Here is a 22,895-nt window from a genome sequence, read left to right on the forward strand (position 1 = left end):
GTTATCTTACAGGCAAAAGTCCCCTGATGTATAATCCCACATTTTTTAGATGTGGAATGATAATGGTTCAAATGTAACGATAATTAATTTGGTAACACTAAGGCTTTAAGGTTCAAAAGAAGTGTACAATTAATTGTACTCCAATGGGAGGATAGTTGACCTCTTAGGAAGTCTGAACAAAAAATCTCATATCGAATATAATGGTTAAATTGGGGACAATATCAGCAGAGAATAACAAGTCCATAGTGGAGGCGGGATATTACAAATGCTTTCAAAGCTTGTATCTAACTAAAAGTATACCAGTGAGGAAGCTGAACCCTAGAGAGAGTGTATTGTAAAACCTATGAGTTCTGAAAGACGTGAGACAAGAAATGACAAAATTAGTGAAAGATAGACTGATGGCAGATTGTGACAACCAAGAGTGAACCACTGAAATGCTATCAGGGTAAGTGTGGGTAGGTATGAGGTATTGGCAAGCTACTTTATTGGCAAAGGCCACTTAGTATCCAATCCCACATCACCTAGATATGAAACGGTAATGGTTCAAATGTAAAGTATATACTTTCTTAATAATTGAAGCTTTTTCAAAGCGATAAATTGCAGAGTTTATAAGAACTATGAAATTAAGTATACTCCAATAATAGTAATTCTAAAATGAGTGACTTCTTAAAAAGTCTGGACGAAACCCTATAGTATCTAGAGTGCAGTGGGCTTTATTAAAGGATATCTGTATGGCAAGTGTTATATGTTATTACATCTCATCTAAGATTTTATATTTAAAATCAAATAATAAATATATAAAGTTATTATCTAGTGGCCTTAGTAGCTCACTTTATAATGGACAACATAGAAGAACAACGAACAAAACATAAGTGAACCAATGATTATATGCATTTCCTCTTTGGGCCTTATTTAATAGTGTGCCATGTCAATACAGCCTACTATAAGGTAAGTTATGTAGTTTATTAGAACAAAATCCTATATATGTGTGTGTGTGTATATATATATATATATATTCTTCTATTACATTTTCATTGTTTTTACATCATAATTTATGTTATTAGAATTTGGATTGCTTCAAATTTTAAAGAATTTGATATATATATATATATATAAATAAATAGTTATTTTTCTATTAATACATTTTCATTGTTTTTACATCATGATTTTTGTTATTAGAATTTGGATTCATATAAACCTTAAATATATCTTTAAATTTCAGCACTTAAATTACTTTAAAGGCTAATAAAAGAGATTTTAATAGAAAACCATGAAAGCTATTTTCATCAAATTTGTGTGTATGTATATATTAGTCCGGTCACATTAGAATATTAGTTATTAAAGTTAAGTTATTCTAACTTAGTGAACATTATATTTATATATATTCTGAATTATTATTATTATTATTATTTTTTAATACTTGGCATTGTAATCCAGCTTATGTAGGGTGGTTTACAGTCGATTAATAGTAATTTATAAGATATTTCTCCTGATAACATATTATTGTACTATAATTATTAAAATGTCATGTAATCAGACAAACAATGCGCAGCATAATTTAATTGAATCGTGCATTATAGCAGAACTAGTTAGGATATTTTGACTTTATCAAAAATTCAATTTCTTATATATATGTATATATATAGGAAAATTTTGAATGGTCCATATGCGAACCGCATCCATAGCCGACGTTTTTTTTATGAAGCATCGGCTTTGATGTGTACAGTATACAGCAAAATCTGTGCACATCAAAACCGATGCTTTTATCGAAAAACCATTGATTTTGGATGCGTCCGCATGCAAACTATGCGCACTGTAGAGCCCTCTATATATATATATATATATATCAATATTTTTATATTGAGCATCATCATTTAGCTTATATGGGATGCCTAATGCTCAATTATGTGTAATTTATAGAGTATTTTATTCGAGTTATATGTTTTTTTGACTACAAATCATTCACCACATGTAATTCGACAAACATTGCCAACCATAATTTAGATGATATCTAACAAAACTGTATATAATAAACGCAAAAAGCTATATATGTAAATATGGGACAAAAATAGCTCTTTTTTCTTCATACAACAAAGGCGTTGTGCATGTAAATACATTATGACGAAAATATGACAAGAGCAACAGCAATAGAACAACGAGAATAAAAACAAAACACACACAAATTTATGTGAAAAATCTTTGACGGAAAAAACTATGTGTAAAAAGAGGCAAAATTTTTATTTAAAAAGATTGGTATAAAAGGTGAGCGAATAAAGGGGCTAAAAAACTCAATATAGCCGAAAACCCCCCAAAAACATAAACATATAGTACGGAATAAACTTAAAAATTGAATCAGTCCATACCACCATAGATCCCTAAAAAACTTCACAAAATAAATTTCACCAAATGGATCGCACCGCGAGCTTTTCGAATCGGATCAATAAAAATTCGAATCACCAACTCTAACATACATACATAAAAATAAGCGTGCACAAGGCTTAGCTAATTAAAATGAAGGTAATTGATGGTCAACAAAGATTGAAGAGCAGTGGCCATCAAAGAGAAAGAAGTTGATAGCATCAATCAAGAGAGGGTCGTGATCATCAACCAAATGACATGCGGTGATTAGTGTATGTAATTTCATTTTTGGATTCAAACATCTCATCAGCATAAAGTAGTTGCCACTCGTGTTATATTCTCACGACCTATTCAGTGGAGTATAAACTTAAAGCCTCTTTATACAAAAGATATATGCTTCTCTCTCTCTCTCTCTCTCTCTGTCTCTCTCCTTCAAACCCAAATAATCTCAATCCCTTTTATTCATCATCGAGAGCTTATTACTTCTTGTGCTGCACCCAATGATCACCTCAATCATCGCTATATTTATATTCTTCATCTCTTCCTCATCTCCTTCCCTTCATCAACAGCAACAACAAACTTAACTCTCTCTTTATCTCTGTCTCTCTCTCTCTTTCTCATTTCCGTAAAAAATGGCTTCTAAATCCACTTTCTTCCTTTTTGTTTTGCTTCTTTCTCAGTTTCTTCCTTCTCAACCCACGCCCTCTACTAACCAGCTTCAGTTCTTCATGTTAATGAACAAAACTCTCTCAGGGAATTCTTTATCCAATTGGGATATGTCAGGGGGAGGGAAACTACCACTTTGCAACTTCTCCGGTGTCGGCTGCAATGAAGAAGGCTATGTTTTCAAGGTTGATATCACCGGCTGGTCAGTTTCCGGCCACTTCCCGGCCAATATATGCTCTTATCTACCGGAGTTGCGCATCCTCCGGCTCAGCAACAACAGATTCCTCGGCGAGTTTCCGGATGGTATCACAAACTGTTCTGTCCTGGAAGAGCTTAGCATGGCTCGTCTTTATCTCACCGGCAAGCTACCGGATTTCTCTAACATGAAATCTCTTCGGATTCTCGACTTGTCCTACAATCTATTCATCGGAATGTTCCCGATGTCGGTGTTCAATCTCACCAACCTCGAGCTGCTCAACTTCAATGAAAATGTGAACTTCAGTTTGTGGAAATTGCCGGAGAATATATCAAGGTTGACAAAGCTCAAATCAATGCTGTTGATGACTTGCATGCTCGAAGGGAAAATCCCGAAATCGATAGGAAACATGACTTCTCTAGCCGATCTCGAACTGAGTGGTAATTTCCTGACTGGAGAGGTACCATCAGAGATAGGTATGCTCAAGAATTTGAAACAGCTTGAGCTTTACTACAACCAGCTCGTCGGAAACATACCCCACGAAATCGGAAACCTCACCGAGCTCGAGGACTTAGACATGTCGGTTAACCGCTTCACCGGAAAGCTTCCGGAGTCGGTCTGCCGGATTCCAAAGCTCCGAGTCGTGCAGTTTTACAACAACACACTCAGTGGTGAAATCCCAAGTTGTATTGCTGATTCAACAACACTGACTATGCTATCACTCTACGACAATTTTCTCACTGGAGAAGTCCCGAGGAACCTCGGGTATTCGTCGCCGTTGGTCGTGTTAGACTTGTCGGAGAATCGTTTTTCAGGTCCACTTCCAACAGAGGTTTGCAACGGAGGTAAGTTGCTTTATTTTCTCGTCCTGGAAAACTTGTTTTCCGGGGAAATCCCAGAGAGTTATGGAATAAAGTGTCAGTCTCTGATTAGATTCCGAGTCAGTTCTAATCGTTTGGAGGGTAAAATACCTGAAGGAATTCTGGGTTTTCCTCACGTTTCGATCATTGATTTGGGGTATAACAATCTCAGTGGTACGATTTCAAGCTCAATTGTGAAAGCTAGAAACTTGTCTGAACTGTTCATACAGAGCAACATGATCTCCGGTACTCTGCCTCCCGGAATTTCCAGAGCAATCAATCTTGTTAAGATTGATCTTAGCAATAATCTTCTCTCTGGTCCGATTCCTTCTGAGATTGGAAGTCTCAAGAATCTAAATTTGCTTCTTTTGCAAGGAAACAAGCTCTGTTTTTCAATCCCGGATTCACTCTCTTCATTGAAATCTCTCAATGTTCTTGATCTTTCCAATAACCTCTTGACAGGAAAAATCCCAGAGAGTCTTTCTGAACTGTTACCAAACTCAATCAATTTCTCCAACAATAAGCTTTCCGGTCCCATTCCTTTGTCATTGATCAGAGGAGGTTTGGTGGAAAGCTTTTCAGGTAACCCAGGTCTCTGTGTCTCTGTCTATTCCAACACTTCAGATCAGAATTTCCCAATTTGTCCACAGAAATACAATCGAAAAAGACTGAACTCCATCTGGGCAATCGGAATTTCGCTCATAATCATCCTTGTTGGAGCTCTACTCTTTCTGAAACGAAAGTTCGGAAAAGAAAGAGCAATGGTGGAACATGATGAGACATTATCATCTTCATTCCTCTCATATGATGTGAAGAGTTTCCATCGAATTAGTTTCGATCAGCGCGAGATCATCGAGGCCATGGTGGATAAGAACATAGTGGGACATGGAGGATCAGGAACAGTTTATAAGATTGAGCTGAGCAGCAAAGAAGTTGTAGCAGTGAAGAGGCTTTGGAGCAACAGAGGGAAAGAATATTCATCACCAGATCAAGATGGTATCTTTTTGGATAAGGCACTGAAAACAGAAGTGGAAACTCTAGGAAGTATAAGGCACAAGAACATTGTGAAATTGTATTGCTATTTCTCAAGTTTGGATTGCAGTCTCTTGGTCTATGAGTATATGCCAAATGGAAATCTTTGGGATGCTCTTCACAAAGGTTGGGTTCATTTGGATTGGCCAATCAGACATCAGATTGCTCTTGGAATTGCTCAGGGTTTGGCTTATCTTCATCATGATCTTCTGCCTCCTATCATTCATAGAGATATCAAAACCACTAATATACTACTTGATGTTCATTATCAGCCAAAAGTTGCAGATTTTGGCATAGCCAAGGTTTTACAGGCAAGAGGAGGGAAAGATTCCACCACCACTGTTATTGCTGGCACTTATGGCTATTTAGCCCCAGGTAAATTGCTTATTTCTCATCCTAGTTACTTTATTAATTTATTACTCAAATTGGATAACAATTAAAGGGTGTTTACATATGTGTATGTGTGTGCGTGTGTGTGGGCGCGTGTGTAGTATAACATGCATTAGTTATGTAACTCCTTATAATTACCTAAAAAAATGTAGTTAAGAAAGTCGTTAAAATGTGACATCTTGGGTTTTGTTTTTTAACAAGACATATTAATATTTCTATTTCAGTTAATTATATACCAAATATTGTGGTAATTCTTAATCAAATATCTATTTATTTGAGTGTTGAATACATATGCATATCTATAATCTCTCTATATTTTTTTTACATTAGATATCTTACCGTCCATTACATATAATTTGTGAAATATATTATTCAAATTATTATAAGTTGGGCTCAGGGCTCATATGCCTAATATAAATAGCAAAATTATATATGCATATAACATAGAATGATATTCTAACCAAATTGATCGATATTTTCCTTCTTCTTTTTTCTTTTTTTTTTTTTTTTTTTTTTTTGGTTGGCAGAATATGCATATTCATCCAAAGCAACAACCAAATGCGATGTGTACAGTTTTGGAGTAGTTCTAATGGAATTGATAACCGGAAAAAAGCCAATGGAGGCAGAGTTTGGTGACAACAAGAACCTCATATACTGGGTTTTTAACAAAGTGGACACCGAAGGAGCAATAGCGGTGTTGGACAAGAGATTATCAGGGTCATTCAAAGATGAGATGATCCAAGTTCTTCGGATTGCAATGCGATGCACTCACAAGAACCCAGCAATTCGACCAACAATGAAAGAGGTGGTTCAGTTGCTCATAGAGGCAGACCCTTGCAGATTCGATTCTCGCAGGTCATCCAATAAGACCAAAGAAACTTCAAATAATAATAATGATAATAATGTCACTAAGGTAAAGAATCAATTAGAATTATAACCAAGTTTTTGGTAGGGCTCAACGTTGATCAAAGAACTATATATATATATATATATATACTAGATATACTATAGGACCACGGTCGGTCTCTCTATAGAGAAATTGATTGGGAGACTACTCATTATAGAGAACAACTATTAACCTTCTTTTTTTATTTTTTGTTTCTTTTTTTTCTTTTTTTTTTTTGTTTCCTATGGAAAGGTGGCATGTAGATTCTGTCCCTGTTCTTCTCTCCATTTTTTTCCTTTTGTTTCTGCCTCTTGTAAGGACTAAATAGAATAGAGTTTAATCACTATAAATATTGCTTTTAGTGTTATATATACACACATAAATAGTATATATATATATATATGCTTTCATATTTTTTTCATGGCCCACTAGTGAAATCAAGCCTTGGCTTTTGTTAATTTTGTTTTTTCCTTGCTCTTTATATATCTTCGCTTTTTTGGTTTTTTTTTTTTTTTTAATCTAAAGAATACTAGTTTTTGTTATTTTCCTATATGCCGAAGGAAAAAAAAAAAAAAAAAGGATTTGAAAAGGATCATATAATGGTTGGAAGTGGAAGATTGTGATTTGCAAAGAGCTTCCTTTTTGGCATCTAAGTGGGCTTCGGATTCTGAATTTAATTAAAAGTAAGTTCATGATTCTTATGTGGAAGGACCACTTAAGAGAAGCTATCCATTGGGAAAAGAAAGATAAATATGTGCCTGTTTGATTGACAAGCATCTTCATCATCTTCATTTATGTTTTGGACACGGCAGATCAGAAAGCAGTAAACTTTTGTCCTTTAAAAAACATTTTTCTTTTTCTTTTTCTTTTTTTTTTTTCTGGGGTGGGGGGTTTTGCTTTTTTTTTTTTTTTTTTTTCCTCTGTGAATTTGATTGTCTTGTTGGAAATGGAGATGTTCGGATGAAAAGGCACACTTATAATGTTTCACCGTAGATAGTGAGCCATGAACCTCCACTACTTGCAAAGTTGAGGAGCTCTTTTTAGTAATTAAAGCTATTCTGAGTCAGACACGGGATTCTTCCATTTTTCTTTTGAAATGACCTTTTGATTGATCTAATAATAATTTTATCACTAATTTTTATTATACTGCTCTTATAATAGCTACCTCGCTAGGTTTCTTTAGGCAGCATCATGGTCAGTTGCTGCACACGCTTTCTTGAATGACTTTGGTGCTAACAGATGGGAATTTGTAAGGTATTTTCACTTTGACCAAAATGGTAGAAGCTTGAGTACCACTATTGCCTAGTTGAAGGCTTGGTCTACTTGTAGAACAATAAAATAGATGCATGTAGATTGTCGGTTGATGAATGAGGGTGGATCCACCATTGAGATTGCAAGGACACAGCAATCTCTACTCTTCACACCTTTTTACTTTACCAACCTTTTGTCATATTCATTCGCTGACGAGGAATTAAGATTCATCCTTCTTAAAGCATTTTGATCTTCAAGGATCATTTCTAGCATCAAGTTGTGGGGGACTCTTTTTAGCAGCTGAATTGGTCTTGCGTGTTGCAGAAAAATACACATTCAGTCCAAGAAATTAAAAGTAATTGATTTACAGTCACTCCTCAAATGGCAACCAGCAAACCCAACATAATTGATGGCAAACCATTTGCACGTGTATAAATATAATATATATATATATGTGTGTGTGTGTGTGTTTTATATGTATAAAGCATATATATAAATATATATATATATAAAGATAGATATATATTATGGCAACTTGATGAGTGGCATTGGGGGCCCTCTAAGAAGAATAAGATTCATGGAGACAAATATTTCTTTTGGCAAGGTGGAGAGCCCATAAAGAAAAGCATGAAGCTTTGATTCAAAAGGATATATAGTTCTTGAGTGAAAAAGACAGGGTATCAAGACAAGCTTAGCTGTGTGATATGAGGCCTCAGTTTAGGACAGATATGTCCTCCATTAGTATAGGAAGGAAAAAAACCCATTTTTATATTTATAAATATAATAAATAATAATACAACAAATAGAAGAATGATTGTATACATATATATAAAAAAAAATATATATATATATATATAAGTTGAATTCGCATTCTCCAAAATGTTCGAGCCAATAGAGGATGGATTAAACCTAATATCTAAAGATTTTTAATTTTAGTACTAGGTTGAGTTAATCGTTTTTTTTCAAAAGTTTAAATTAATAGAAAAATAGATATATTTACTAACAAAAGAAAAATATAGACGGATCAATATTACATTTATATCAGTTTAACATACATACAGAATTTATTTACAAGGTACTGTTACCCAATCTAAAAGGTCTTATTATTTGTCCTAATAGAACTCATATGGGACATCTACTATCAATAATAAAATTTTAGACGCAAGTCATTTATCATTAAAAAAAAATTAAAAAATTAAAAAATAAAAATAAAAAAAAAACCTCATATCAGGTTAATCTAATTATTTTACATTTCTTTTGTTAATTTTGGGATCAATTAAAAGGTTTAGATTTAAAAATAAAATACCTTAGTAGTTTCTTAAATCCACGTGCAGATACAGGGGCACCAGTACCCGAAAATTCTAGGTTACCCCTATATTATATGTATAAATAATAAGTGATAGCCCCGCAATAAATATAGTAAAAGACATCTAGTAAATTTATTTGTCTTTCAACAAACATACTATAAATATAAAGTATTCATTTAAACTATATCAGCTCTATGTGATTTTGGGAAAAACCCAATACAAATTTTACTTTTCCCTGTGTATCCCACTCATGCACCCATTCCCAACAAATCCCATAGCCCAAAATACTTACCATTAAGCATCAATATTGATCTACTTAGATAAATATATATAAAGTAATTCTATGGTGTAAACCGCACCAAAAATCAATATTTTTTGAAAAAAATTATCGATTTTGCCGTGTACACTATATATATACACAGCAAAACCGATATTTTTTTTCAAAAAACATCGATTTTTTATGCGGTCTGCACAGTATAATATCCCTATATATATATATATATATATATTATATTTCTTCTATTTTTTTTATAGTTATTATTTATATCTATTATTTATGGTTTTTTTTTTTTTTTGGTTTTACCTATTTAGGATCAAAGGAAAAACAATATAATTTTACTATTTAATTTGGGCTCTTTTTTCTTTTTCTTTTTTTTGCTTTATTTTTTTTTTCTTTTTAACCTTCACTAGTTCATTTTTAAGGAATTAATTATTATGTAAATTTTAACAACTTATCTTTTTTCAACATAAAAGTCTAAAGAGAAACAAGGCATTTTAAGTCTTAACTCACAGTTTAACATTCACAATAACAGTGCATAAAAAGTTTGGAATTTTTCTTAAAAGTAAACTTACTAATTTTCTAAATAATGAAAGAATATATATATATTGTAATATATGGTGATATATTCCATAAACAAAAATTTTTTTTGTAAAATATTCATAGTCTTCATAAACATCTTTCTTTTTTTATTTTTGGTTAGATATATATATATATATATTTGGTATTAATCTGAAAAAACTATTCTTATATTGTTATGCACTTTTTAAAATATAAGCCTTTTAGTTTATCATAATTTTTCTTTTCACATAAATGTATTGTCATATCATAGTCGTTTTTAATGAAATTTCTCGATTTGCACCTGCCTAAACCCATAGGATTCACTTTATTAAAATAGAATTTTAATATTAAGTTCATATCGGATTACCAATACATTTTAAAATCTAAGCTTTCAAAAAATTCAAAAGAAATAAAAGAGATTGCAACCAAAAACCAACCTTTTCAAACTTGTTTAGATTGATTTTTCTAACTTACAAAATTACATTGGAAAAGCAGAATAGCTAACTAATTAGTAGTGACAATTTTCACTTATTCTCAATGTCCTAAAGCAGACAAAATTATGACAATATTAATTATTGTATATTTGGAAGCGCTTTCCACTGCCTGAAAATAACTAATTAAGTAAATAGATTAGTGGTTGCAGGCTAATAAAATGGTGATCTTTAAAAACAAATAGAGAGACTACACGAAGATGACAATGATTATGGAGTTCACTAGTGAGGCAATCTGGCACTGAAAAATATATTTTATTAAACAAAATACTCATAAGAAAACAGTATAAAATTTATTTGATACACTGCTCAGAAAAATGTGAGTCAATTGAGTGAAAATGTGATGTGTGTTCCACTTTGGAAACAATATATAGCGCTGCACTCGGCCGTCCAGTAATTTATTGTGGTCGGGAAATTATACCATTATCAACAGAAATTCACTGGTATTTCAACTCCACACTTGGACATGATCATTGAGAAGCACAATTGTAAGTCATTTTTAAGGCTAATAAATTAACCCACTTGTTCGTTCAAACAATTTACTAATGGGGCACTTGAAATGTCATGGACATCTTACTCAACACAAAAATAATAATAATAATAATAATAATAATAATAAATCCAGGTAAATGTCTTTCATAGGTATACATGATAACTTCAAAGAAAATATACAAACGAATTTAGATAATCCGCTATGCATTTGGGAGAATATTTAGAAAAAAAAAATGATAAAAAAAATAAGGCGTGCATTGATTGTTGATCTAATTCCACCATGGAACATGCATGCCCTAGCTTCTTGGTAGCCCTCACATACTCAAAGTGAGTTCACTAGTGATGATTTCTAAGCTCAAAAGATGATTTCGGTTACTTTTTGAGATTATAAGCTTTATTTTTTTAAAAAGTAAAAAAAAAAAACAAAAAACAAAACAAAAAACAAAAATCAAAAAGAAATTTGGCACCATTGCATCTCAAACCTTATTTCAAGTTGACACTTTACATTTTCTCGCAATTTGTATCTCAAATTTATAAAATCTTTACATCATTGGTCCTTCTATATAATACTGAATTGGAGCGAAAGTGCAAAATACAATTTATATAGTTTATGATATAAATTATAAAAAATTGCAAGTAATCAAATACAAAAATAGAAAAAATAATTAAAGAGAATTATTATTTTTTAATAAGTTACTAAAAATTAAAATATAACAAATTTTATAATAAATTAAAAAAACTATTGTAATTTTAATTTTATAAAGGATTTTTTATATAATAGTTTAAAAATATATTTTTATAGTTTATATAAAAATATTTTATAAATTATTATAAATAACAAGTAAATTTTATAAATTAATATTTAAAATATATATTAATTTATATTTTTTGTATAATAAATAGATATTCCTTAACTATAAATATTTTACAAATTATAAGATATTTATAATAAACATTAAATTAAAAATATTTATTTATAAAAAAAAGTGACAATATTATTTTATAAAAAAAATATTAGGGTAAATTTTATAATAACAATAAAAAATATTTTATAAAATATTATAATTAACAAACATACAACCTTTAGACATAAAATATTTTATTATATTTTATAATAACTTCAATATAATAAATTGTATAAAATATTTTATAAATAATAAATAACAGAACATATTTTATAAAAAAAAATTTCAAAGTGTTTCTTCTATATTTTAGAATATTTGATCATTTTTTATAGATCTTTACGTTTTTGTTTAATCTCTAAAATATGCAAAAATATTTATTTTTATATTTTAAAAAAATTACATTTGCATTCTTATAATATTCTATGCAATTTTATTTTTTAGGGATTCAAAATTTTTATTCGTTTTTATTTATTTAATTTTTTTAGAATATTTGTATGTAAATTTCTTTTATTTTTTATTTTTAAAAAATTGCATTTGCAACTCTTTTTAAAATTTTTTTTACCATCTTATTCAAAAAAATAATAATCCTCTCTAATTTTTTTATTTTTCATTAATTTTTATTTGAAAATTTTAGTATTTTGAACCCTAAATTATATAAAATTGCACTTTGCATTCCCGTTTCCATTTAGTATTTGATAGAATGACCGATGGTGAAAAAAATTTGTGAGTTCAAGGTGCAAATTGCTAGAAAAAATTCTTTAGAGTGCAATATGCCAAACATGAAAAGTTCGATGTGCAACAATACCAATTTTTCTAAGAAAAAAAGAAGAAAGAGCAATTATATACACGCAGGCAAGTTTGTTACATCTACATTTTTGGTTTTTAATCTTGCGAATCGTATTGTACTAGGTGAGGAGGAAAATTTCAAGTTGCGGACCTGTTCCAAGATTAAATTTGGCCTAGCCAAAGAGAGATGCAAGCTTTTGAACTAACATTTATGGGGTTTTTTGTACGGATGCCCCTCCTCAGTTTACTTGAAGTAAAAAGCCTATCCCATCCAAGAATTAAAATTTTGCTCTTCCTTTCAACTTACATTTTCTATTTTACCCCTACTTAATATTACATTTGAATAAATTGTTCCCTTTCCATCGTAATTTCCCTCTTTTCATACTCTTTCTCTCTCTCTCTCTCTCTCCCCCTAAAACTAAGACTCCAAGCTGAAATGTAGGCCTCAAACATCAAAGTCCTCAAAATATGAACTCGCCAAACATAGTCCTCAAAGTCCTCATGAGTTCTATCTTTCTAGGTATCATATCCTAAAATTATGAAAAACTAATAATTTTGGTATCAAAGCTATTTTGGACAATTTTTACAATATTAATGAATTTATTATTTAACTAAAATGTGTTTATTAAGGATCTTCGAGTGCCCTTGATGACCTCTGCATCCACAAGATACTAATTTATATTCTTGTTTTATTTATTTTAACTACATATTTTTTAAACTTTTTTTAGGGTAAGATATGATGCCTAGAAAGGTAGAACTTATGAATTTGTCCAAGAAAGACATTTTTAACATTGATGAAGATCGGGTACCAGATTTTCATAACCAAAGCTGTATGGAAGAGTTTGGGACTAAATTGGAGTGTGAACATTTTGGAAGAAGGATGAAAGATAAGAGGGTTCGACTTAGGCTCCCACCATGGCAGGCTAAAAAGCATTGGGGCCGAAAACGCCCAGCACCTAAAGTGGAGCCAAAATCAGTGGAAAAAGTTGAGCCATTAGCAATGAAAAAATGGGCAAAGACATTGTTGGAAGTTGCTAGGGAAATTTATGAATTTCTTCATGGAGTTTTGGATATGGAAGATATTACAAGTGAGCATGGGAATCCTAAAGACGACATGGATCCTAGTAAGGATGAAGATTAAGACATTTGAATTTATAGTTTAGTTAAAGTCTTAAATGTGTCAACTTTGAATAATTATAGTTTGATCTATGTTATTTTGCCATTATTTTTATTACCATTTTATTTAGTTTATGGATTGTATTTATGATTATTAAAATTATTTTATTTAAATTCTTATATTATTATTATTTTAGTATCTCATAGATTTCGGCATTAATTTAACATCTATCTATAGATTTCGGTATTAATTTAACATCTATCTATTTATTTTATTATTTGTTTTGTATTTATCAATATGTATGTATATATGTGTAAAATAGTTTTATTTTAAAATTAGAGTATAAACAAATAAGGCAAGTTGTTGGACCTTTGAACTTTATTCTTGAAGTGATGTTTATTTAAGTATCTTTACACCTTCAAATTTTCAAATAAGATTGTCAATTTTTTTTATTGGTTTTTAGATAGCTTGAAGGCATACTGGTAACCAAGCTGAAGGAGCTCAAGGCATGAATGAAACCATGCAAGTTGTATTACAAGCTATTTCAACAGTGGCAAAACCTCCTACATCAAGAACAAGGGATGAGATGGCAGATATTTTGGTCGAGAATTGGATTAGAGATACTGAAAGGTTATACACTTTGATGACTTACTCTGAAACTTAAAAGGTGATTTGTGACTCATATATGCTGAAAGAAAACATTGGATAATGGTGAAAAATGACAAGTCGAGCTCATCATACAACGACTAATCCAATGATGTGGATTACATTTAAAGAGCTATTCTTGAACAAGCACATAACCTTAAGTGTAAAGAAGGCAAAGAAAACTAAGTTTATTAATTTTTTGGCAGAATATGAGAGGAAGTTTAAGGAGCTAAGCCATTATTCACAAAAGTTTGTGGACACCGAGAAAGGTAAGGCTCGAAGGTTTGACGTTGGATTAAGAGATGATCTTTATAATGAAGTGGCAGTGTTACATTTGCTTACTTATAAGGAAATTTTACAAAGAGCCCAAATCATAGCTGATATAAAGCCTGCAAGGGAAGAGTCTAATGCAAATGTTGAAAAGAAGCCTTGGAATCATAACAACAATAATAAAAGAAAGTTTAATGAGAAGAATGCAAAGGATAAGAAGGCAAGACAAGGAGGAGTTTGGGTTGAGTTCCCTACTTACCCTGTGTGTGGAAAGAAACACGGAGGAGAATCCTACAAAAGACTGGACCACACCATAAGTGTGGCAAGGCAGGTCACATGGCTCGAGATTGCATACTTACGAAGATTGCGGAAAATTTTAAAAATTTCATTAAATAAAATTAAATGGTATTCAAGTCCCTTACTCTAAATGCAAACAAGAGTTTTGAAAATAAACTGTAAATAAATAACACATCCATTTTTTTAAAAAATGATATAAAAACAAATATTTAAAGCAACTTTAACTAAGGTTTAACATTAAAGCGACAAATTTATTCAAATTGTTTAATAAAAGTTCTTTTATTTAAGTGTTGCCAAGATGCTCCTTGTGATTTACCAGCAGGTGCAGGAAATCACTCACTGTCATTACATAACAAAATAAACAACAAATGATGGGTTAAATTTATAAGGAAACTCAATTCCATAGCTATATAAAATAGATATGCGGATGCCTATTATGCAATCACATAATCTTACGCATGGTACATAATTATTTTATGCAAATTCCATAATGTATAACATATATCTCTCTACATCAACATTAACACTCTCACATACACTTATCAGAGTAAACATAACGTACCATACCATATCATAACATATTATAATTTATGCCATAACTTAGAGCACAAGAACTTAAAGTTAGATCTTTCCATAAGGTATAAAACATCTTTCCATAAGGTATAAAACACCCATTTGACATATTTTATTCATAAAGTGTAAATCATCCACTTATCATGTTGCACACAACTTCTTAGGTGGAAAGCACTACGGCCATTTTTAACCAACTTAGACAAAAATTTTGAAACTTCATTGTCTTATACTCAGTTCATTTTAACAATGTTCACATATTATAAATTCGTATCAAACACTTACAAGTAAAATTCTTTGATACATCATACCAACATATGCAAGACTCCAAGTTGTGTCCCACACTCAGCTCAAAGCTCTCTGCATATGATGGTGCTCCTCTCTCTGATGCAACAAAATATCGTAGCATTGTTTTAGGCTTTCATAACAAGAGTTTAATGGTAAAAATTAACTCAATAAACAAAAAAATTATACTTTTGAATGAATCTTTCTAGAACTAATAGAAACATGTTCAACATAAGTTTCTAGATCAAAAGAAACACAAAAACCATTTTACACTTAATTCCAAAGTGCAAGACAAAATCTATAAAAATAGTTTCAGCATAGAATATGTACTAGTCAAATTCTAATAACTCAAAATATAAATGATCTAGTCCTGAAACTTTAATGCCAAATTTCATAATTTTTAGAGTTCATTTAACCCTAAAACAAAGATCGTCAATATAGGGTTCTAGCAGCAAAAGGTAAACTCAACAAAACAGTTAACTTCTAAAAATCATAAGTAATTCCACAAAAATGCAAATTTAATGGATTTTAGGTAAATACAAAGACATTTAACTCTAGTTTTTGAAAATAATAGACCCATGTAACAAAAATCTCATTTAATATCTGAAAACCTTAGTTTCTCAACCTAGCTCAGTTTTGTGAACAGCATAGAAAGTTTAACTTTGAAAAATCAAAACTAAATCAAGAAAATATCATTTAGGGTTAATTCAAATTGGAAAATGATCATTGATAAGTCTAGTTTCTAAGAAAAACCCAATTTTGAAAAATAATTTAGTCTAAGATTCGAAAAGTGGGTAAAAAAAAAAAAATGGTTTAGTCGAAATATACAAACTATTTTTTTAAAGAGACTTTAAACATACCTGAACATGATCAAATAAACATATGTATTATAAATAGCACAAAAATACAAGTAGAATAAAATCATAAAGTAATATTCTCATCATAAAACTTTAATTCTACTTAAACTTATTATTAAAACATCAACGATCAAGGGTAGAAAACATACAGATCAAACCTTAACTATTCTATATAACAAAGAAATTACCTTGGTTGCTTCACAAAATTAACAAACCCTTACTAAGAATTTGATCTACTAACTTTGAAGTCTAACAAACAAAGAGAATTTGATCAGAAACTCAGCCTTTAGATCAAATATCTTGGGTCATAACTAGGCATAAAACCATGGTTTTTATCTTAAAATGGTGATTTATCTAAAGATTACTCAATTTGGTGCGATTAGAAGAAGCTTTTTTTCCCTTCATCTGTTGCAATTGTAAAGTAAATGCATGATTTGAAGATTGAGAAAGGAACAAGAAGAGGGCAAAATTGGGCTTGAAGATTAAAGGCACTAAGCGAAAATTGATATCTAGTGACACTCACTTAGCGACGCTAGGAAACAAACGCGTCTGAAAAAATAAAACCGCGACTCTAAGGTTAATGTTTCAGTAAAAATTTAATAAATTAAAGACGAATCCCAAAACAATCGATGTCAAACTGTCGATAAAAACAACAACACACGACACATCCGTTAAGAGTAGCTGAATATGCAGCTGAACAGAATCGCTTTTAATATTGTGCGTATATTTTATTTGAATTATATTGTTTAAATGCTAGACTTATGAAAAATGATTAACCATCCGCTTATCTATGTTTGCATAATAACAAAATTTAATTATACGAGGTTGTTATTCAATTATATAATTTTTCATATACAGTTTATTCTTGCAAATCCCTTAAATAGTATTCTTTTTTTTTTTTTTTAAATATTGATAACAGGTGATGCACAAAAATCATTCCGAGTTGCCTGTTCCCCCTTCTTTTTTTGTTTTTAAAATCAACCTGATTTTCTTGAAAACTTCAAATAACCAATGAAAATATTTAAGCAACATAACTGAACTGTTTTTTGCTTTTTTTTTTAAATATAGGCAACAGGCGACGCACAGTCTTATTTATGCATCGCCTGTTCTCTTTTTTTTTTTTTTTTTGGTTCTTTTAGTCAATCTAATTTTATTTCAATTACAAATAACCAATGAAAATATTAGAGCAACTTAACTGAGCTGTTTTTTTTTTATTTTGTTAATAGCGACACACAATAAAGATTGTGAGTCACCTGTCCTCTTTTTTTTTTTTTTTTTTAGTCAATCTAATTTTATTTCAACTATAAATAACCAGTGAAAATATTAAAGTAACATAACTGAGCTTGTTTTTTTTTTCTTTTTTAAATTTTGTTAACAGGCGACTCACAATGAAGATTGTGCGTCACCTGTTCTCCTTTCTTTTTTTTTTTTGAGGGTTCTTTTAGTTAATCTAATTTTATTTCAACTACAAATAACCAGTGAAAATATTATAGCAACATAACTTAGCTGTTTTTTTTTTTTTCAATTTGGTTAATAGACGACGCACAATCTTCATTGTACGTCGCCTGCCCTCCTTTTTTTTTTTTGGAGGGGGGTTCTTTTAGTCAATCAAATTTTATTTCAACTACAAATAACCAATGAAAATATTAGAGCAATATAACTGAGCTCCTTTTTTTTTTTTTAAAGATTTTGGTAATAGGCGACCCATGTTATGCATCTCCAATTAGTAATAGGCGATGCACAATGTGCATCTCCAGTTACTAATAGGCAACTCTAGTAATAGGCAATGCATATTGTGCGTCTCTAGTTACTAATAGGCGACTCTAGTAATAGGCGAAGTACATTGTGTGTCTCTAGTTAGTAATAGGCGACGCACATTGTATGTCACCAGTTACCAATATCTTAAAAAAAAAAAAAAAAAAAAAGCTCAATTATGTTACTCTAATATTTTCACTGGTTATTTGTATTGAAATAAAATTAGATTGACTAAAAGAACTAAAAAAAAAACAAAAAGGAGAACAGGCGATGCACAATCTTTATTGTGCGTCGCCTGTTAACAAAATGTAACCAAAAAAAAAAAACCAGCTTAGTTATGTTGCTCTAATATTTTCACTGGTTATTTGTATTGAAATAAAATTAGATTGACTAAAAGAACCGAAAAAAAAAAAAAAAAAAAAAAAGAAAACAGGCGATGCACAATCTTCATTATGTGTCGCCTGTTAACAAAATTAAAAAAAAAAAAAAAAAAAAAAAAAAAAAAACTAGCTCAGTTATGTTACTTTAATAGTTTCACTGGTTATTTGTAGTTAAAATAAAATTAGATTGACTAAAAGAACCAAAAAAAAAAAAAGAGAGAACAGGCATCGCACAATCTTCATTGTGCGTCACCTGTTAACAAAATTTAAAAAAAAAAAAAAACAGTTCAGTTATGTTGCTCTAATATGTTCACTGGTTATTCGTAGTTGAAATAAAATTAGATTGACTAAAAGAACTAAAAAAAGAAAAATTTGAATCTAGGATCTCTTACATTCTAAAGGAATCACCACACTACCAAGCGAAATGACTTGGATGTAATAATACAACAAGAACTAACTTAATATAGTTTTAGGCGATGCATTCTTTTAACAAAGAGTCACCAAATAGATGAAAAGGAGACACATTCGCAACAACTGCGTCGCCTTTTCACTCAACCAATTTTTAACTTTTTTTGAATTTGAAAGTTGTTTTTAGTAATTTTTTAATTCTGCAAATATGCTTTTTTTTTTAATTTGTAGATGAGCAATTAACAAAACTAATTAAAGATTTAAAAAAAATAATAATAAAAACATGGAATAGGCGACGCATTTTAATGGAATTGCGTCGCCTATTCCTTCAATTTTTTTTTTTTTTTTAAGAAAAAGCAATTTAGTAGACTTTCAAATTTTAAAAACAAGTAAGCTATCATTAACCATAAACACATGAAATTTAAGCTCATTTAACATACTTATGTACATAAATTGGTCAATAAATTCTTGTTAAATTAGAATTCTATATTCGGTGCCCTATCTCAAATTAGATCTTAGATATTTTGTGTCTCATCTAAACACATATATATGAATAATTGAGAAAGAGCATTGACAAAACTATTTTCTGTTTTTAGATCAATGAAATTTATGTTCATGGATTACTACATGAATATATTTGTAGATGAACAATTAAAAAACTATTCAAAGATTACAAAGAAAATATAAAAATTGGACCAGGCGACGCTTTTCGACCATAATGCGTCGCTTGATCCCACAATTCAAGAACAAGCGACCCTTCTTGAAGAGAATGCTTCGCCTGTTCTCTCAATTAAAAAAAACAAAAATTTTAAAAGACATGCAAATTTTATGAAGGATAAAGGTGTACTTGAAAAACAGAAAAATAAAAAGCAATCTTCGATATTTTGCTTCATATTTTTAAGAAATATTTTCGATTTTTATTTGTAGATGAAAACTTAAAAATTAATCAAAGAAAAAAAATGAAATTGAAAGAAAAGGAGCGTTTTTGCCATTTTTTGAAAATTTTTGACGCGTTTTAAAATTTTTATTCACGCCTTTGAATCCTTTTTCTTTTTTAAAACTACATTAAGTACACTATCTAACGAATATTAGATTTGGAAGCAATCTAAGAAAAACTTGAAGAGTGGGATATTTCGGGTTTCATTTTTCATTTGCCTATGTTGTCGTCGACAGGGAAACTGGATTTCTCTGTGTTGCATGATTTTCTGGGTTTCTTCTTTCTTCGTCTCCATCATGTAGGTGAGTTTCTTTTTCCTTTGTGGTCGACGGAGACATGTGGTGGGTTGGGTTTTTTTTTTTTTTTTTTCATTTTAACTACAGGTTAGGTTTGTTGGGTTTTATTAACCTTGCTTTTGTAGGAATTTTTTGTGATATTGCTTGTCATTGTTTTGCTAAATTCAACAAATATTTTATGTTGAAGATCAACTTGATTCGAGATGGTCTGTTGTTTTAACTTCACCACAACATTGTACTTTTGTTGAAGAAAATGTTCTTGGAGATACTACGATGGCTCACAATCCATTTGTCATATAGTTGCCAAGGATCGATGAAAATGATAATGAGAATGAATGTAAGAGTGGCTATGTTTGTAATGACTGTAAGGGGATATGGATAAACAATATCTTCTAAATAAATTGGTATGTATATTTATTAACTTATGTTTTAAGTAATATTTATAACATATATTATTATTTATTTAATTATTTTTTTATCCGCTTCATTATGTGTTTTCCACTTTTAATTAGGAGAAATGTGCCTCGCCACATCTTAAGAATGATGGTAATATTCTTTAAATTTTCATTTACTAAATTACAAATTTAATAATGATTAATATTTTATTTATTTTGCATAAATGTTAATAACTTTTTTAATTTTTCCATATGCAGTATGAGAGTGTAATATTGTCAACAAGAGGACGTCAACTTTCATCTTAATGAGTATGCATTCATGCAAGTTTAATTAATATTAAATTTGTCATGAAAAAATATAATAGTTTACAAATTATGTCAAAATATGTCAATGAGTTAATATTTAATTTATTTGATAATTAATTTGTCATGAAAAAATATGTATTTTAAATTTTTGTATTCTAATTAATCTGGATGAAACTAGTTTTAGTTTTTTTCTATTTTAATTATTTTTATATTTTTACTATTTTAATAATATTCACAAAACTAAAAATTAAAAAACGAATGGGCGACGCATCAACAAGAAACAAGGTCGCCTAACATATTTGGCGACCTTTACTTACCTATCTTTAGCGACTAACAAATCTAGCAATGCTTAAAACAGAGTCGCTAATATCATTTTTAGCCACTTTTCTAAAGATAAATAAAGTGTCGCTATAAGTAATGAAAACTACATCGCTAAAATCCTCCATGGTCTCTAAAAAGGTGACTCTACTTATAAGTCGCTTGTAATATCTTTATTTAGCGACTCTACATGAAACAGTCGCTAGAAAATACATCGCTATAAGTGGATCGAAAATAATGAGTCGCTAAAAGTTTATATGCGTTGCTAAAAACTCATATATAGGTGATTTATATAATGCGTCGCTAAAATAAATAAGTGTCGCTAAAAACCCAAATAAGAAGACTCTCATAAAGAATCGCTGAAAGTCGATCTATGTTGCTAAAAACTCTAATTCGGTAACTCAAATAATGCATTGCTAAAAATGTATATTGTCCCTAAAAGTCGATGGTTGTCGCTAAAAACTATAATACAGTGACTCACATAATGCGTCACTAAAGTAATATGTGTCGCTAAAAATTAACGTATAAGCGACTCTCATAATAAGTTGCTAAATATCTATTTAAGTCGCTAAAAACTCAAGGATAGACGACTTTGATAATGGGTCGCTAAATGTCTTTGCATTTCGCGATAGGATGTTAGACGACTCATTGGAATACGTCATTCTTTATTTTTTGCAACACATTTGTTGCATCATTTATCAATGCGATTCTAGTAGTGAGGAGAAACTGGTTTAATTCTAAGGTTAGTTTCTCCGATTTCAACTTGTTAGGGTGGTTTCGGTGGGTTTATTCTGTTTGATTATAAGGTTGATCATAGATTTGATTTATTATAAGTCAATTTTTTTGTTTTTGTTTGAGAAAAAAAAATGGAAAAAATAATATGGGAAATATGGGTTTTTTTTTTCTTTTTTTTTTTGGTTTCATATTTTGATTTAGGGTTTTATATTAGGAAAATAGTCTAACATTAAAGTTTTTTAGAGGATTTCACTTTATATGTTAGGTTTTTCTTAATAAGTTGTATTAGTTTTTTGGTTTGATATTATTTTTTTACATATTAAATTTTTGGGATGTTGTTGGATTTCATGTGGTTATGAACTTATGTTTGGGTTTGAAAAGCATGTATGCTTCATCAAAATGCATATTTGATTTGATATCTTGCTGGATGCACGCTGGTGTTTATGATAGAATCCACTATGAATGTACTTCAATGTACTTGGATTAAGTACTTTTATTGTTGATGATGCTATAATATTTATCGTACTTTAACTTTGAATGCAGTGTGAATATAGTTTAATTTTGTTGTTATGTTATACATTTTTTCAAAATCATATTGTTTGACATTGTTATTCACATATTTGAGCAATAGTTTGGGCTAGTTGAGGTAGATGATAATTTAATCTATCTGTGGATTTATGCTAAGTTGCTAGCTTGTAAAGAATGACTAATGAAATAAGAAACAATGGATGTTAGGGTTATATTACAATAGACTAATGGGACTACCTATTATTTAGAAACAAATAAGGATTTGTTAGAGCTATTTAGCATGTTTATGGAGAAAAATGTAACAACAATCCACTACTGATGTAGGTTAAATCCATTTT

General features: G+C 30.2%; 1 protein-coding gene across 1 annotated transcript; it reads left to right on the plus strand.

Annotated features, from left to right (window-relative positions):
• Positions 1-2,699: 2,699 nt before the first annotated feature.
• Positions 2,700-6,814, plus strand: LOC107422793 (receptor protein-tyrosine kinase CEPR1). Its single transcript, XM_016032288.4, has 2 exons — positions 2,700-5,487; positions 6,030-6,814. Exons 1-2 carry the CDS (start codon positions 2,991-2,993, stop codon positions 6,437-6,439), a joined length of 2,907 nt encoding a protein of 968 aa, XP_015887774.2. The 5' UTR covers positions 2,700-2,990; the 3' UTR covers positions 6,440-6,814.
• The last annotated feature ends 16,081 nt before the right edge of the window (positions 6,815-22,895 follow it).

Source organism: Ziziphus jujuba, chromosome 5 (genome assembly GCF_031755915.1).
Source record: "Ziziphus jujuba cultivar Dongzao chromosome 5, ASM3175591v1".
In the NCBI taxonomy this organism is placed as follows: domain Eukaryota; kingdom Viridiplantae; phylum Streptophyta; class Magnoliopsida; order Rosales; family Rhamnaceae; genus Ziziphus; species Ziziphus jujuba.

Coding starts and splice junctions, on each gene's coding strand:
- LOC107422793 (XM_016032288.4), top strand. CDS start 2,991: ATGGCTTCTAAATCCACTTTCTTCCTTTTTGTTTTGCTTCTTTCTCAG. Junction 5,488..6,029: donor TTATGGCTATTTAGCCCCAG/GTAAATTGCTTA, acceptor TTTGGTTGGCAG/AATATGCATATTCATCCAAA.